We start from the raw sequence: 18,916 nt of genomic DNA on the forward strand, positions 1-18,916 counted from the left end.
GTAATCTAGCTAAAACTATCTCAGACCTTCTATCCATCCGGCTATGAGGCCAAGGATGAACAGTAGGCCTAATCGACTTTAATTAAGATTATTATCTAAAGTAGACAGTGGGCCTGCCACTGGTCTCTACAATATAATCTAATGGTACTTTTAAAATCTGAAACAGGGATGCCATGTTTTGGAAATGTGCTTAAGCCTAGTTGCAGCCTTAGCAGCAGCGTCACCTCGCTCATTTCCCGACAATTCCAACATGGGACGGAGCCCAACAAAACCTAACGGAAAAACCTCTTTATTAATTAAAAGATCAAAACCAATATATATATACATACATGCATATATATATATATAATATATATATATAGTATATATATGATATATATATAGATATATATATATATATATATACTATATATATACATTAATATACATACATACATACATGTATGTATATATATATATATATATATATATATATATATATATAATATATATATATATATATATATATATATATATATATATATATATATATATAATACCAATACATATATATATATAATACATACATATATATATATATATATATATATATATAAAACACATTATAAAAATATTTTTTCGTAAATCACACATACCTCTCTTGTATCTGGGATGTTTGGAGGTCGACGTTCAGTCCCAACCTGTCCAGCTCCTTGGTTTCTTGCAGGATAATCAGCAGCAATGACAAATTCTGATAAAGTCACATCAGAAGTACCACCAGACTCCAAAGGGATGTGGTTATCACGAAAATACTCTAGTAAGTCGAATATTGTTGCAAATGACAAGTGTTGAACACGGCAAGCTCCATCTGGATTGATTGTCATCCTCAGATGCTGAAGAGGATATACAGCATTCTTACTGAAAATTCTATAGCTATCTGAATATTTTAAAGTATATTAGTTACAATTCATTTACAATATAATGTACAATATCACCTCAACTTAGCAGGCAGTTCAGGTGTCTGCCCCTTCCAGTAAATAACAAAATCTGTTAAGTAACAAAGACTAACACAACACCTTAAGGGGGCCGGCCGGAACCTCTATATATGGAGGTATAGGGCGAAAAATTCAAAGTCATGAAAAAATTCATGGAGCTTCATATGGCAATTGAGAATACGTATACGAAATATTTCGTCAAAATTCCTCTTACTTTCGTAGTTACAGGGTAATTAGTTAACGTAACTCAATAAGCCTAAAACATTGATCCGTACAAGAAAATGCAATATTTCTTCTATTATCGTAAATTTTGATAATTATTGTCAAAGAAATTGGGAGAAATGGCATCTGTAGACATTCCCCGAGTCGAGAAGGAGACTTCAGGCTCAAGCTACCAAGTCCAGTCCTGATTTAGTGCGATCACAGACGTCAAGTAGTCTACACGTTCCATTTCACGTCTGACATTCGCCTGCTTTCACGTATGTTTATGTATGTTTCGGCAAGAATTTCATCATGCCAATGAGGAAAAGACAAGAGAAACATCTTGCTAACATACAAAGAAAAATCGCTCAAGTATTATTACAGAATATCATAATATATGCGTAGTTAGTGAAGAGAGAGGGGAGGGTTGCTTAGTAACGCCCCCGTCTTGCTTGACAGCACACGTCACACTGTGCCTAAGGCTACGATCTTTGAGCAAAGAGATCTTCATTTATGATAAATAACAAAGTTTTGTTTCTTTAATACCCAAAATGGAATATGAAATTCATAATAATCATGATTTTATAAATTGTCTTTGTAAAAAAAGTGTACGCCTTCGAGTTTCACCTCTTGACATTCTCTTGCAATTACGTTTGTTTTATATTTGTTTCGGGCAAGAATTTCATCATGCCAAAGAGGAAAATACAAGGAAAACATCTCGCTAACACACAGAAGAAGAAAATTCGCTGTAATAAGCCAATTTAGTGAAGGGGAGAGAGAGAATTGCGTAGGAAGGAGTGCCCCATCTTGCCTCAAGCAGTGCCCCAGGCTGCGATATATGAGCAAAGGGATCATCAATTTATGATTAAATTATGATAAATTAAATAGTTTTGGTTTATTAATACACAAAAAAGAAAATATACATTCATAATAATCATTATTTATTAACATTGTCTTTATAGAAATACGAAGGAAAACTTTGAACGCCTGTATCTCAAAAACTATACTTATTGACCTTCAAAATCTATCTTCTCACTTAGTTTTAAAGCTATAACATTGGAATTTGGTATATAACTCAGAAAGACATTATAGAACAATCAAATAGAGCCCTTTTTTCCAATTTTTGTTTCGTATTTTTTTTATAAATTTTTTTTCTCCGATTTATAGGGTTTATTTTTTTACCATATTGAAAAATTCATATCTAGCAAAAAAATGACTTTTATAAAAAAAAAACTCTCCATTCGATTGGAGGTCTACATCAGGTCTATATATGGTAGTAATCCCAAGTCTTAATATTAAATATCAAGGGAGGAGATAGAATTTGAAAAATGGTTATTTTCGGGATAAATCGCCCTGGCGTCACAAAACCGAAGGTCAGAGGCGAAAATCATATGCGGTTTGGAGATGTCCCAAGTCACCTTATTAAGTGGTATGAATATCAAAGTCCTGTCCTTTAAAAAGGGCATTTGCCGGCCGGCCCCCTTAAAGACTGTAACCTGGAGGCAATGCACATAGCTTACAGTATTGTGCAATTCCATATGAAGTACTTAACAGCATACCTTAACCAGTATTTTGTATTTATTCAATTCAAAATATTGATTTACTTATTCCAATTCAGATAAAACTCTGCAAAATGAATTGCTTCTAAAAATGCATGTACCTGTATCTTCTTATGATTACAACAAATGTAAGAATGTTGTATGCAAAACTCATAGAAATAAAAAATAAAACTATTTTTCAAACATAAGTAACTCCAAATTCTTCAAAAAAAATTGACAGCAAAAGAGAGAGAGAGACCTTACAGACCTTACAGACCTTACATCTTGTTCGGGTTGCCCCAGGTCCCTCAGTGTGAGGCACCTCTAATGTCTACCAGAGAGTTGCTAGTACATATTCCGGTATATTTTGCATCTTCCAATCTTGGATGGTCTGGGATGCAGTTTAGATATTTGGTCGAGCTTATTCTTAAACACATCTACGCTCACTCCTGATATATTCCTCAGATGAGCTGGCAACGCATTGGAATAGACGCTGCATTATCGATGCTGGGTGCGTAGTGGATTAATGTCCTGTGTGCTTTCCTTATTTTTCCTGGTATAGTTTTGGGCACTATTAATCTACCTCTGCTTGCTCTTTCTGATATTTTTAGTTCCATGATATTTTTCTGCTATTCCTTCTATCTGTTTCCATGCTGAATTATCAGTAGTCGTTCTCTTCTCCTTTCTAGACTATATAATTTTAAGAATTGTAGTCTTTCCCAGTAGTCTAGGTCCTTAACTTCTTCTATTCTAGCTGTAAAGGACCTTTGTACACTCTCTATTTGTGCAATATCCTTTTGATATGTGGGTACCATATCATATTGCAATATTCAAGTGGACTACGAACATATGTTGTATAAAGCATAATCATGTGTTCAGCTTTTCTTGTTTGAAGTGCCGTAACAACATTCCCATTTTTGCTTTACATTTTGCCAACAGAGTTGCTATTTGATCATTGCATAACATGTTCCTATTCATCATCACACCAAGGTCTTTAAACTGCTTCCTTATTTGTGATGGTCTCATTATTAGGTCCCTTATATGCATATAGCTTTCTTTCTCTGTCTCCATAATTTATTGATTCAAATTTATCAGAGTTAAATACCATCCTATTTACTCTGCCCAATCATATACTTTGTTAAGGTCTCTTTGTAGAGCGTTCCTATCTCATCACAAGTAATTTCTCTACTTATTCTTGTGTCATCTGCGAAACTACTCACTACCGAATCCTTCACATTATTGTCTATGTCTTCAATCATAATAACAAACAGTATTGCAGCTAACACCGTACCTTGCGGCACACCGGATATTACCTGACTCATCCGATTTCTCGTCGTTTGCAATAACTATCTGTTTTCTGTTGTGTAAAAATTTTTCTTTTAACCATCTTCCTACTTTATCCACGATATTGTGTTTTTCTAATTTTCTTCGCTAATATATTATGGTCTACTTTATCAAAAGCTTTTGCAAAGTCTAAATAAAACCACATCTGTTTCATTTTCCGCTTTTCATATTTTTGAATTATGTTCTCACGGTGGACTAACAGTTGGGTTTGTGTACTTTTTCCGGGTACGAAACCATGTTTGTCCTTTATTAAACAAAAAAATTATTTTTTATTAAATGTTTCATAATATTTTTCTTCATTACCCTTTCATACACTTTCATAATATGTGATGTTAGACTCACAGCCTATAATTACTTGCCTCTAGTCTTGATCCACTTTTGAAAGTAGGGTGGGTAATATATGCTAATTTGTGCTCTCATAAATCTCTTGCCTGTATCTACACTTTGTCTTAATAATATTGCAAGTGGCTTTGCGATAGAATGAACTACTTTCTTTAACAAAATAGCAGGAATTCCATCAGGCCTGCAGCAGCTCCATTTTAATTTCATTAATAGCCTGCACAATATCAGCTTCATTTAATATCTATGTCAGCTAAATATTCACTATTTTCATCCCTTACTTCGATATCATTATCTTCATTATCTATTCTAGGGGTGAATTCTCTCTTATATCGTTCTGCCAGTATGTGCAAATTTCCTTTTTTTCATTCGTTAATCTCCCTTCAATTCTCAGAGGGCCTATTTCTATTCTTCTTTTATTCATCTTCTTCGCATATGAGTATAATAGCTTGGGGTTTTGCTTGATATTTAATAGGGTTTTTTCTTCCAAGTCCCGTTTTTCATTTTCTTTTGATTGTATAATCTTTTGTTCTGCATTTTCTATCTTACTTTTTTAGTTCTATAACTTTCCATGCATTTTTTCTTTTGCAAGACCTTTTTTCCACTTTCTGATTTTCTGGAACAAGATCCTTCTGTCTCTTGTATGCATGAATGATGTTTACTTTTCTTCTTCGGTATATATTTTTCCACTATTTTCTCCAATATTTTTATATAATATCTCCGTATTTTACCCTTATGTCATCACTTACGAAAATGTTATCCCAATCTTTGTTTAATTCTTCATTAATTTCTGACCATTTTATATTTTACTGTAGAAGTTGTATTTTCCATATCCTTCCCACTTTTTCATTTCTTGCTTATCTCTATTTTCACTTGCTTTGGAATGAACTGTTAATTCTATGACATTTATGGTCTGCAAATATTCGCATTATAAACTATTATTTCTTTAACATAATTCATCTCGTTCACAATACTAGGTCTAAAGTATTTTCCTTTCTTGTTGGCAGGTGATTTATTTGTTGAATGTGTATTCTAGTAGCATATCTAATAGCTTTTCAATTGCCTCTTATCTTCTGCACTACTATTCTCTCTTTTTTATATGTATAAGTACAACCACAATCTCCTATTCGTTCTTTCCATTCTACGAAAGGAAAGTTGAAGTCACCAGATAAGAGAATAGTCCAGCCTTGTGATTTCTACATATATCATCCAATTTTTCAATTATTAAGTCAAACTCTTTAGTATTAGGAGGCTATATATTACTATGTTCATCAATTTTTCAGATTCAAATTCTACCGCTATTAGTTCACATTCTGAGTTACTATATTTCTCATATATTTTTCCTTGTTTTTGTCTTTCCCAGATATTGCGGTTCCCCCTTGATTCCTATTTTTTCTATCTGATGCTATAAGTTTGGAAAACCCTTTTATTTGATCATCATTCCCAGTCTCTTGGGAATACCAGGTTTCACTTATATTCAATTATATCTATTTTCTTTTCATTTTGGGTTAGTTTGCTTCTAAGTACTCTATTTTTCTTTTTGAGTTACGCGTAACTAAACCCTGCGCATTCATCACTATGATGGTTGCGTGTTTTCTCCTTCATTTAATATGGTAGTAATAAGGATTTTCCCCATGTCTCGTTTCCTGTTCTGGTATGTTGTTCTTTTTTTCATTTCCAGAAATTCTGACATTAAAAAATCCAACTTTTCCATAATATTGATCTTCCTTCATCATAATTATTCATTTTGTGTCCTGAATCTGCAATTTTCTCCGTTTCTGCAATATCCTCTTGCATAATAAATACAGTTATTATCTTGAGTAGAATTCGGAAGCTGATGCTTTGAAATTTTTTGCTGACACCTCTGCATATCTCATTGGTGGTTTGCTTTTCTCTTTACCTGATATTCTTGATTTCTCTCTTTATTTGTTTCTTTCTTATTTTGGATTTTATTACTTGGTTGTTATTTATTTGATTATGATTCATGGCTACAGGGTGCATATATTTGCATTTTTTGTCGAACTTACATCCTTTTCCTTCTTTTAGGTTTTTTTTTTACATATTTTTGGATGCAGATCTCTGCAATCATCCCATATCCATCTAAGTATGCACATTTACCATATATTTCATAGTTTGACATATCTTAGGATGTTTGTAGTAACATCTTTCTCCAAATCTGCAATTCCCTCTTTTCAAAGGTTGCAGATTTTGTCTTTCTTGTCTATTTTTTCCTCTTTCCCGTCATTGTATAGATCTGGGTAGAGCCTCTTCGGATTTGCTTTCTGTTGTCATATCGTAATTATTTCTTCGTAGGATGCTGCTTTATTGCCTCATATGTAGTATCAATGAGTATCTCTGCATCCATACTTTTATCTTGTTCTTTGTTTTCCTTATTTTTTTTCTGTCATTTCATTTTGTTTACTTCTCTTCCGTTTCCTCTTCTTCTTTTTCTTTTTCTTCTTCTTCTTCTCTCTCTTCTTCATCCTCAACTATTTGTACATTCAATCTTGATTTAATAACATTGTCTATCCATGATAGACATGTTGAACGAAAAATTCTTGTATCTTTTCTCAAAATCTTGTATACCTCAGCACACTGTGGATGGGTCGGAATGTTGCATGCAGCACATTTTCTGATTAGGTTTTGTGGATTGACTATGCTATACCAAACCTACACCAGTTTTTGCATGCTTTTGGCTATTCTTTTTCCTAATGCATCAATTAGGATATTCACAAGATTCACCTTATTCTTTTATTTTCTTTTGTCGGAATATGTTGGTTATGTATAGTTTCTTTATGAGTCTCTTGACCACTTGATTTTATTTGGAACTTCTTCAATTATGTTCAAGATGTTTTCATTAGATTTGTTCCAAGTTTGAAGGATTATATCCTTCTAATATATCTATGAATGCTTTTGTATCTTTTTGGTTAGGACTGTTGCTGATTTCATAGATGAGAAATGCCAGTTCCCTTCCTGCTACCTCATCGTATTGCGAATGCTAGACACGCAAATTACGCCACCTCTTCCCGCAGTTGGAAACTTACTGCCATCTTGTTCTGATTTATAGTATTACACTTGATAAACTAACTTAGAAGACGCTTTATCCTACTATTTTCACACTAATCTTATCACCGATAGTTCACGAACACTTCTAGATATTTCTCAAATTCTAGTCGTATGTTAAACTTGTGATATCTGTTGATTAATCTGACTTCACGCGGGTACGACTCACCAAGCAAGATGGCTACTTACAGAGAGAGAGAGAGAGAGACGAGAGAGAGAGAGAGGAGAGAGAGAGAGAGAGAGAGAGAGAGAGAGAGAGAGACTGGGCAAAAGGCAAGCAAAACCCACTCTAAGTGTGTATTTACCCGAATGTGAAGCATATATGTGTATACTGTGTACACACACACTGCAAAATTTTTAACACTATTTTACCCTAATGTATTAAAAACAGTGCAGTGTTGTACTGCATTCAGTAATGTATATACGTATAAGAAATTTTGAATAACAATTGGTACTTTTCCAATAAGGCCGATAACAGGTGAAGATGGCTAGAAGGAGTGAGCAAGGTGGATAAGGTGGGACTGAAAATAAAAGGCTCTGTTTTTATACCTTGGAAAATTACAAACTGTTATCTAAAATTTGTTATATGTTCCTATGAGAATACAAATCATCATTCTTTTATACAGGAGACTTACTCCTTAGGTGGAAGGCAAATCTCCTTCAGCTCACTGGAGTTGAGAACCACCAAAGAATTACCATAATCCTAGTTGCCTTGCAAGCAAGGGAAGTCAAAACTCCTAAACCTCTGTTAGTCTGGTAAAATAGTTGGTCACAGCAGTAGCAGAAGTCCCCCGGGCCAGGGGAAAAAAGGTTACTCAAGAAGGACAGCATTTAGAGAACTGTGATGTCTCACACAAGAGGCCATGATGAGAAGCCATTTGGCACTGGTAAAACAATATAATTGGGTGTTAGACTAAGCTCTACCCAATCCCCCTCCCACTTGTTATGCGAGAGGTTGAGGGAGACAACTCTTAGTCAATGACTGGGTGAGGATGCCTGAAGTGCAATCACCTGTACCCTACCTGACTCCAGCATGAACTGTAGCCCAGAAGTTGCTTTTGAAAGAGGGAAGAAGGCTGGAATGGAATCCACTCATTCCACTTCTAGATTTACACAAGGCTAATTATACTGTACAAGGTACCAACCTTGTCCAATACAGGCAGTCCCTGGGATATGTCAGGTTCAGGTTACATCATTCAGGCTTATAGCTCTTGGCTCAAGCACAGTTAATCATGATTTTTCAGCACGTAACACTTACTTTCTACCACAGTAGTGGCCGGGGATAGCTGGCTACACCAAAAACAAAAGAATCACTACCACGATTTTCAGATTGTAGCTGCCACTTACGGTACTGTTAACGGCACTGTAAGTGCTATCTATTCCCATTATAATTGTGATGCTTCAGGTTGCTGCAATTTCAGGTTTACAGCACATCGCCAGGGATGGAACCCCTGCCGTAAACCAGGGACTGTCTGTATGGACCTTGGTGGCTACACAACTTGTCGGACAGCCATCCCACATCCTGAAGAAAAGTGTTCAGGACTTGACATTAACATCGTTTGGGTAGAATGAAATACTGGGAGTCTGATGTATAAGACACCCACCCTCATTACCTGGAAATATGATAATTTTACAATAAAATGAAGTTTTATTCATGCTTACCAGGTAACTACATAGCTATGAATTTCTAGTAGTGGCAGCTACAATCTGAAAATCGTGGTAGTGATTCTTTTATTTTTGGTGTAGCCAGCTATCCCCGGCCACTACTGTGGTAGAAAGTAACAACATAGCAAACAACCTCAATTTATTTATGACCTATCATCCCCGGGAGGAGGGGGAGGGTGGGCTCCCATTCTGTAATAATTTGCTAAGTATACATAAAATCTCATTTTACTATAAAAAAAGATTATTTTTATGCAAGTAAGTTACCAAGTAATTACATAGCTGATTCCCTGATTGCTATGGTAGGTTCACATTAACAGTGCATCTGATGTCTAGGCCAGTCCCTTACGATGCTCCTGATTGGCTGTTGATAAGCCAATCACAGGTTTGGAAACTATCAATCTCTCTCGAGAGTTCACATAGGTAATATGTACGTTCCCCCTCTCCTGAGGGATATAGTTCAAAAGTATCCCTCAGGAGAGGTGGAACATACATCCTGCCTATATGAACTCTTGAGAGACTGAGAGTTTCCAGCCCTACGATTGGCTTATCAACAGCCAATCAGGAGTGTTGTAAGGGACTGGCCTAGACATCAAACGCATGGTTAATGTGAATCTACTATAGGAGGTGGGATTCATGGATGAAAACTATTGCACAGTGTTAATGGTAATAAAATGCAAATAGAAAAAACTGCTAGCATTCATACAATGCTTGTTGTTTCCTTACCTTGTTAAGAGAGGCTACTGCAGGAAAAAATTTACTGCCTCTGGCACAGTTTATTCTTAACTCAATAGAGGTGTGGCACCAGACCGAGGGTACCTATTACACAGTAGGAACCTTACAGCAAGGACTTCTCAGAGCACTAGCAAAACACTGACATTGCCCCTGCCCTGGGCACAGTACCATAAAAAAAACACACACACATACACAAAAACCAGAATATCAAAACAACCTACACCAATAATTTAAAAAACACCACTACCCTACCAATGATTCTGGAAGGTATCCAGTACCCACAGACTCCCCTAGGACCCAATATCAGATTCAAGGCGAAGAGTATGGTAGGAAAAAAGCTTCCTATATTTCCTTCCCAGAGCCATGCCAGCCAGCACAAACTGATCCAAAGTACTGCAGTCATTAAAAAGCTCAATTTCACGCAAATAGTGGGTAACAATATGTGGATTGAATAATGGAAGTTAAAGAAAGGTTATAGTACCTGGAGGCCAGAGATGTAGCCACCACCCTAATCTCATGTGCCTTCACCTACAGAATAGGTAACACTCCTATATGCAAATGGGCTTCATGAATGAGATCTCTCAGGAAAAACGAGATTGGAGAGAGGATGAGAGAGTTCCTTAAACGAACACTGTAAGTTACAGGAAGCCCCCAATGTTCTTCAGTCCTGCAAAGATAGAACTTAAGTACTCTCACAGGGAAAAGAGACCTCTCCTCTTCATCAGGACCCACCATGTCAGACAAGTTCTTAATTATAAAGACCATGGCCTAGGTTTAGCAGGATTCTCGTTCTTAGCAAAAAATCCCAGGGTAGTATATGAAACTAGGGCATCCCTGTTGGAGAACCCAAACCTTTTATCTAAGGCTTGGATTTCGCTTCCCCCTTCTGCTGAGGCCAAGGCTATCAGGAAAAGGGTCTTCATAGTTATGTTTCCTGTTCAGTCCTTGTTAGCAGCAAATCTAGACCCCTATTGTCTAAATACAGAGCATAACATGGTCCTGTACTTTTCAATGTGGAAGAAGATAATCCTCACGACTTCCTTAGGCACAGAAGAAAATCAGTGATCTCTGTTATAGTCGCTTGAGAAGAAGAGACTTGGGTTCTTCTGCACCAAGACCTGAAAATGGACCATTTGTTTAGGTCATAGTTGGAGGATGATTGATGCCTACATTTTGAGACTGCCTCTGCAGCTGACCTTGAAAAGCCATTAGCTCTGAGGAGTCTGACAGCAGTATGAACCCTGTCAGAGCCAGCATAGATAACCCTTGATGAAACCTCAGTATTTGTGGTTGTCTGAGCAGTTTTCATCTTTGGGGGAGTAACCTGATAAAATCTGCTAACAGACCGATTAGGTACAGAAACCATTCTATGACGGGCCAGAATGGGGCAGTGAGGATCATAGAGACGTTTCTGTGTCTGGAACTTCTTGAGAACCTCTCTAATCATTCCCAAGGGAGGAAATGTGTACAACCCCTTTCTGTCCAGTCCAAGAGCATGGCATCCACAGCCTACACCCCGGATCTCGAACCTAAGAGCAATAAAGAGGAGGCTGATGATTTTTGGCAGTCACAAAAAGGTCTATCATTGGCCTTCCCCACAACTTCCAGAGGTCCGGGCAGACTGCTGGATTCAGGGTTCATTCAGTAGGAATGACTTGATTGGAGAGGCCAAGTTGGTCTGCTAATACATTCAATTTTCTCTGAAGAAATCTTGTTACCGACTTTATATGGTTCTTGTTGGCCCAAAGTGGAAGGTCTCTTGCAGCCTTGCAAAGAGAGAAAGAGAGGGTTTCCCCTTGCTTGGAAATGTACATGAGGGCTGTCATGTTGTCCAAATGTAAAGCTACTACCTTGACTGGGCTTCCAATGCAAACACTTGAAGTCCCAGGGTTATGGCATTCAACTCTTTGAGGTTGATATGCTAGGCCTTCTGCTGTAACATCCACATTCCAGAGATATCTGTTCCCTATCAGAGCCCCCCAGCCTACGTTAGATGCGTCTGCATGGAAATTGACATCTGGGTTCAGAGGTGAAAGGGACTTACCTATTAGAAGTCTTTCTTCTGATCTCCACCAAAGCACATATTCTTTTATTCCCTGCAGAATCTAGAACATGAAGTCGTCCAAAAACTCCTCCTGTTCTATTTTGCAAAAGAAAGAACTGCAGACTCTTAAGTGCCAAACAACCTCTCCATAGGAACAAATGCTCTATGGAGGTCAGGGTTCTGAGGAGGCTCATCCAATCCTGGCTAAGCACTACGGGAGAGATATGAATTTGTCCACTGTTCAAAGACATGAACTCTACCCTTTTGGGGGAGGGAGAAGTCTGAAAACGAGCCCCGAGTAATCCCCAAATAAACTATCCGTTGGGATGGCACTAGTACAGGCAGTCCCCAGTTATCGACGGACTCAGTTTATGGCGATCCGATTTTATGGGGCTTGTCTAGCGCCATAGGCACGGAGTTCCTGTTATGGCACCAATAATAGAGTTATGGTACCAAACCAGTGCCAATATAGTTATGGCACCATGACATACTTAACAGAGGTGCCATCCATTAACGCCCGGTTATTGTGCCATAAGTGGCCATAAATCGCGAGTTTCGGTTAATGGCAGTTTTAGCTTATCAGCTCCCTGCCTGTAGTGACATTGGCAGACTGATCAAAACTAACTCCTAAGCCAACATAAGGTGTTCTGAAGATCTCCCATGCAGCACGACTCCAACGTCGAGTGAAGGAGGCAGTTGTCGAGATACAGAGATATGCTGAATCCCATAAGATGGAACCAACCCACTGGAGGTGCGAGAACCCAAGTAAAAACCTTTGGCGCAGTTGTGTGAGACTTAAATAAACAGAGGGCCTGAAACTGAAGTATTTATTGGCCTCTGATGACAAACCTGAGATATTTCCTCGACTCAGAATGATGGGACTATGGAGACTATCCAGTCCCCTTGATGGGATGGAAGAACCCGATCGGTCTGTCTCCATTCTGAATTCTATCTTCCTTGCAAAGACATTCAAGAGTGCTGGGTGGAATTGGAAGAAGACTTCTTAATTGTCTTTGGGGTGAATTGCACTTTTCCTCCAGCCTTGGACTGCAATGGTCAGGAGGACTTGTTGAAAGATGTAGTTTCCCCTGGCTCATTTCCAAAGACATGGAAAGAAAGTTCTGTTGTCACTTCTTTTGAAAGTTGGAGGTAAACCCGCTTACTATGTATTGCGGAAGAGGAAAAAGTCACACATAAGCTGCAAAAAAAAAAAAAAGTTGATTTCTGAGCCTGAGTTACTCCTTTTGAAGTAAGGGAACACCACAATTCTCACTTTTTGAGAATGCACATTGCAAAAGTAGAGGTTAGTTCACATCTCTAATTCTCATCTAGACAAGAGAGGACTGCTAAAAGATCAGAGATGTCTGAAGAAATCAAAGGTACATCCTGAATCTTTTAGCAAGGGTGACTATAACCCAATCCATGAAACTAGTCACCTCAAAAACTTGAACAAATTATGCAAGAGATGATCAATCTCAGCTGAGCAAAACAGTTTTTGCCGCAGCGAAAGCTGCTCTCCTAGATGACTCAATAAGTCCTGAAAAATCATCTCAATAGGACCCGAAAAAAGACCTCTGGGCCGAATTGGAACCACCCAAAGAAGGAGACTCTTAAGTAGCATAAAGGAAATGCCTTCTCTTAATTAGCCAGGAAGGCGTAAAAGAGAAAGCTACAGGCGCCAATTGACACTGTGTCACCAAAGAGAAATCAGGAAGCACTGCCCATCAGTAGTAGAAGCACGTCTGTCCAAGACAGAATGCTCATAAGTGAGTGGCATTCAGGAGCTACTAGAGGAGGACGCAACAGGCAGTCCTTGGTTATCAGTGGGACTCAGTTAATAACGATCCTGTTTTATGGTACTTGTCTGGCCCATAAAATTGGTGATTTATGGCACCATAACAGTCAGTTTCGGTTATCGGCACCATAACATACATAGGAGGCGCCTTTAACCGGTTATCGGCAACCATGAAATAGCTGAGTTTCGGGTTAATGGTAGTTTTCGCTTATCAGCATCCTCCTGAGAATGGAACCCCCACCGATAACCAGGGACTGCCTGTATTATCTTTCAACAATGGTTGCTCAGGTGCAAAAGAACTAAAAGAACTGGAGTTTGAATATTTTCCTGGCCTAATCTTTCCTTTCAAACACAAATGTGCAATCTACCCACCTGTTCAAGTTCTCCGATCCCAGTATACTCTAACTTACACCTTTGAACAACACCACAACAAGACCTACAACCCAAAACTCTTATCCGACGGACAGCTCTCTCCTATCAACCAAACAATCCACACGTCTCCTTCTCCCTCTATTATTCTTTACATTAACCGACGCCGCTGCCACCTTGTCTTCTATGACATCAAACACAACTTAAATGCATCAATAGAGACTCTAAAATCAACCATACACTGCCCATACATTGGACATTCACCATATTTTGACAATGCAGAAAATAACAATAAAAATGAAATATGTAACTGACTAAACTGATACATAATATATAATCACACTATCTCTTTCTCCCTCCCCTCCTACTGCTTCCTTACTTAGTCCCCTCTAATTTCCTTTATTCTCTGACTCTTTACCCTCTACATAATTTCTAATATTTTTCCCCTGAATACTTGATCTTTCCTTTTATCCATCTCACCTCTTTATTTCCCCAGATTCTATGGTTTTCCTATTGTTGCAATGTTCTATCTTTAATCTCTTACCTGCTTTACACCAGTACTCGATTTGATAACAGTCCTTAGTGTTTTACTATCGCTATTAACCAACGCTTCTAAATTTCTCCCTCCTACTGCCTCTTCCCACATTATTGCTTTTAATATATCAATCCTTCCATAGCCTCTCCAACACTCAGGGCTTCTGCATCAATGGTGGATTTTTGCCACTCTCCTGCATTTCCTGGACTTCCACATGGGACTTCTCCTCTTACCATCTCTCAAGGATATACTAATATAGCCAAGTTGAGTTATGGCCATCTCTTATGTTCCATGAAGCCTTCTGCATAGGCTTTCTCAATAAATCTTTTCTTCTTCCATCTCACTTATTGTAGCTTTGCCAATCATGTTCTTAGTTTTTCTCACAATTTTAATAAGCCTCTTCATATCCTGAGTTGTTCGTTCTTTAAATGCTTTACTTAATTTTACTAACATCGATGATATTTTCTGGCACAGTATGTAGCGATACCCAATTCAACTGTCCCTACCACTGATCTATACTCATATATGTTCTAGCTCCTGGTTCTCTTATAGAATTTACATACAGTGAGGCCCTCGTGTTTGCGTTCTCCTGATTCGCAGATCTCTCCAGATCAAATTCGCCTATTCGTGTATTTTTCTAAGAAAAAATATCTACAAAATTCCTGGTTATTTCATCAATTTCATCATAAAATGCACTTTTTTATGATAAAACTACTAAAAAAACCAGGTATAAAAATTTTGTGTGTGTTTTTCTTGAGTTTTTCCCCTAATAAAATAAACTGTTTTGAGCATTGTTGTAGGGAGAAGGGTTCCAACTTATTTTCGCGGGCTCCGAGCTATTCGCGGGGGGGACGCTAGTGCACATCCCCTGCGAATATGGGGGCGGGGGACCACTGTACTGCCCACCGATTAAGGCAAAAATCTAGTCTTCTGCTCTACTACTACTCCTATTTAAAACCTTTTACTTTCTTGTTCTCGTACATGCAATTCACCTTTCAATTTCCCAATTGTTACCTTTAAAAATCCTTCCGTTCCTCCACAGCAAAAATCCTCTATGTGTATAGTACACAAAATACGTATATGAGGAGGTAAATGATGGATAGTAACTGAAAGATAAAAGGGGGCGAAAGGATATCTAAAGCTAGATTGGTAGCTGGAGGGTTTTTTGAAGAAGAGATGGTGGAGAATGGGAATAAGACACTCCCATGTGCAATGCTGAAATTTTAAAAATTTTGTTTGACCATAGTAAAAGTGAAAGATTGGAATTGCTATACATTGGATGTCAAAACGGCATATTTACATGGTGACGAGATACAAAGAGAAGTATATTTAAAGTGACTAGGGAAGATGGTTGGAGTGGGTTATGGAAGTGAAGACAAAACTGTCTATGGGCTCAAGGATGCAGCAAAAGCATGGTATTGTAAAGTGGTTTTGAACGTAGTGGAGGGCTTAAAGGTGAGAGAAGTAGACTAGGACCTAATATATTCTTTTGGAAAAATACAATAAATTGAATGGTACGTACCTTGTTTCTCTCCAAACTCTGAATTCTTTTTTTCTTTGGCTTCCATTACGCTTCTATTTTCAAATCCTAGCAACACCTCCTCTCATCTTCAATTTTTTTCTACCTGACTATAATCCCTCAAGCTAACCCACCACAACCCCTTGTCAAACCTGACAACCGCCTTGTACATTGTACGAATTAGCCATGATTTGCTTGACCTTTTTCACCTGCAAGACTTAATATAGTCCATTCTTCTACTGTCCTGTATCATGTTAACAACCCTGACTCTATTTCCCTTTTTGAATTTTGGTATCTCTTCTATTAACTCCACTTTCCTGTCATCTTCCATGTTTCCTCTACCACACCTCTTTCTATAGCCTCTTCTGTCTGCATACCTTCTCCAGTCCAATATCATCCCCTTCCCTTTCATGCCTATCTGCATTCCCTCATTTGGACCATCGGATCTACCTTTCACAACATGTGATTTATCTATTCTAGAAGATATCTTTTCTGTTTCTGGTGATAATCTTTGAATCCTAGTAACGTGTATTCTAGCTACTTCTCTAAAGAATCCACATGTTTAACTTCTATGTTTTCCCTGATACTCCCACTACCAGATCAGGTCCTCTCCATTCATTTTCATTTTCCTTCTTATGGAATACCTCATCTCCCACCACTGCTTCTTCAAATTTATGTTCTCTGACGTTTTAGTTTAACACAATTCTTATTTCATTATACGACACATTTTTATAAAACACTTCTCTGACCTTGTGCACTGCATTCAGTGTGTCCCTTATCATACTCTATTTGATCCCTTTCTCCCTGCTTGCATGACTTGAACTCTCTTATCCCATTTAGGCAGGGAAGTGTTTTTTCCAATACTAATTGGTTAGGAGAGAAACCTCCATTATTCATTAAGCAGTCCTAGTACTAGCTACCCATTTCAATGCTATAGACCAATCTACTTCTCATCGTCCATCAACTTTCATACACTTCCCTGATCCTGCCTACGGTCTTTTCACATAATCTGTTGCTCCATGGGAGTTTTCCGATGCTGTGGCTAATACTATATTCCATATTACTGCCATCCTCCTTACTTTTCCATTTTGAAATTCTACCCCCATTGTCTGACAATATTTAGGAAGGTGCTCCAAATATAGCAAACCAACTATCAAAAAAGTCTTTATTATAGTTTCTGGTTTCTTACCTTTTATCCAAAAAGCTGACAATACTTTGTTGCCATATCCACCATTACCAAGAACAGTCTCTCTTCTATCTATCCCACATCCATTGCTACAACTTCATTAAAATGTTTTTTACTCCAAGAAAATCCTACTACTGGTTTATCTGGATTTCTTTTGTATCTTTTACATTTCTCACAATTTCCAATCAGGTCTGTTAGTAACTTTTTTATTTCCTCCTTTTCTTTCTGTATTAACCCATCACTCCATTGTGCTTTCCTCTGTTAGCTTCCATATTTAATCTCCACTTCCGCTGAGCCAAAGGGATTTTATGTAATTTTTCCATTGTGCTATAAATTTCCCTCAGACTCTTTCCCTTTCCAACCCTCAATAATAATTCTTCTACCTTCCTCCTCCTTATAGGTACTCTCTAAATGACCCTGTTTGTCTTCTCTTAACTTTACCTTCATTACCCACTTATCTTCATCATCATGGCTATCGCTCAATTCAAGTATGAATGGTCTGGGATGTCGTTACTGACGGGTTCTTATGTGGCTAATGAGACCAATTCTTGAGCCACATACTCTGTCACAATTGGAACATCTGTTGTTAGGTGGAGTGGAGGCGGTGGATGGACCTCACGAGCTTGTCTTGCAGCTCTACGAATCTCCAGAAGCTGCTTTCTGTTCTCTTCATAATTTCTAATTCCATCTTTCACTTTAACTCTCCAAGCAGATCACTCCAATGCATCCGCCTCCCATATTTTATAATCAATGTCACATAGTTTTAAGTTGTCTTTAAGCTGTCTTTGAATCTCTTCCTTGGTTTGCCACATTTCGAGTCCTGTCCACTTAGCTCGAGTATAAAAGAGCTTCTTAGGAAGGCGGCTGTCTGCCATTCTGACATGCCATGCCCATCTCAACTGGCTTTTTATATTATAGAGCAATACTGAGGCAGTTGGCCTCTTCAAGAGCACTTACATTAGTGCGGAGGGTCTTCCCAAGTTATTCTCAAGATGTTTGCAAGGACCGCTTGATGGAATTTCTCAAGGGCTTTTACATGGCATCGGTAAGCTGTCCAGAGGTTTCGGAATCATAAAGAAGGGTAGGTAGGACTATTGCCTGATATACCTTTATTTTGGTGTTAACACAAGTCATCATCAAAAATTTTCTTGCGTAGTTTTCCAAAAGCTGAGTTAGCACATCTTATGCAATATTGAACTTCATCATCTATATTGGCATTTGAAGATAGATGACTGCCCAAGTATGGGAAGCAGTCTACAGTTTCTAGAGCTTGCCATTAATTTCTATAGGTGGGTGCAACTCTAGGCTTCAGTTGGGAGTGGTTGTTATAATACATACTTGGGTTCTTCTGATGTTGATGGAAAGTCCAAGACGAGAGTAAGCGATCTGCAAATGCATTCAATATAATTTGCAGATAATTTTCAGTTTGAGCAGACAGCATCGTCTGCCATACTGAAGATCAAGAATAGCAGTAACATTTACTTCAGTTTTCTTGCTTTTAGCCAGTTGAGATTGAATATTCCTCCATCGTCTGTAATTGATGGAGATACCTGGAGGCAATTCATCTTGAATGAGGTGCAAAACAACAGTTATTTAAATATGGAACACAGGT

The 18,916-nt window shown here is 37.9% G+C and overlaps 1 protein-coding gene across 1 annotated transcript in view; it reads right to left on the reverse strand.

The window, feature by feature from the left end:
* LOC135220871 (SH2B adapter protein 1-like) overlaps positions 1-18,916 on the reverse strand; it is a gene marked incomplete in the record, with an annotated part of 324,700 nt that overhangs the window by 46,933 nt on the left and 258,851 nt on the right. Inside the window, 1 exon segment of the mRNA XM_064258463.1 lies at positions 636-872. Within this exon segment, the coding sequence (XP_064114533.1) occupies positions 636-872 (237 nt within the window).

The sequence above is a fragment of the Macrobrachium nipponense genome, chromosome 2 (assembly GCF_015104395.2).
Source record: "Macrobrachium nipponense isolate FS-2020 chromosome 2, ASM1510439v2, whole genome shotgun sequence".
In the NCBI taxonomy this organism is placed as follows: Eukaryota; Metazoa; Arthropoda; class Malacostraca; order Decapoda; family Palaemonidae; genus Macrobrachium; species Macrobrachium nipponense.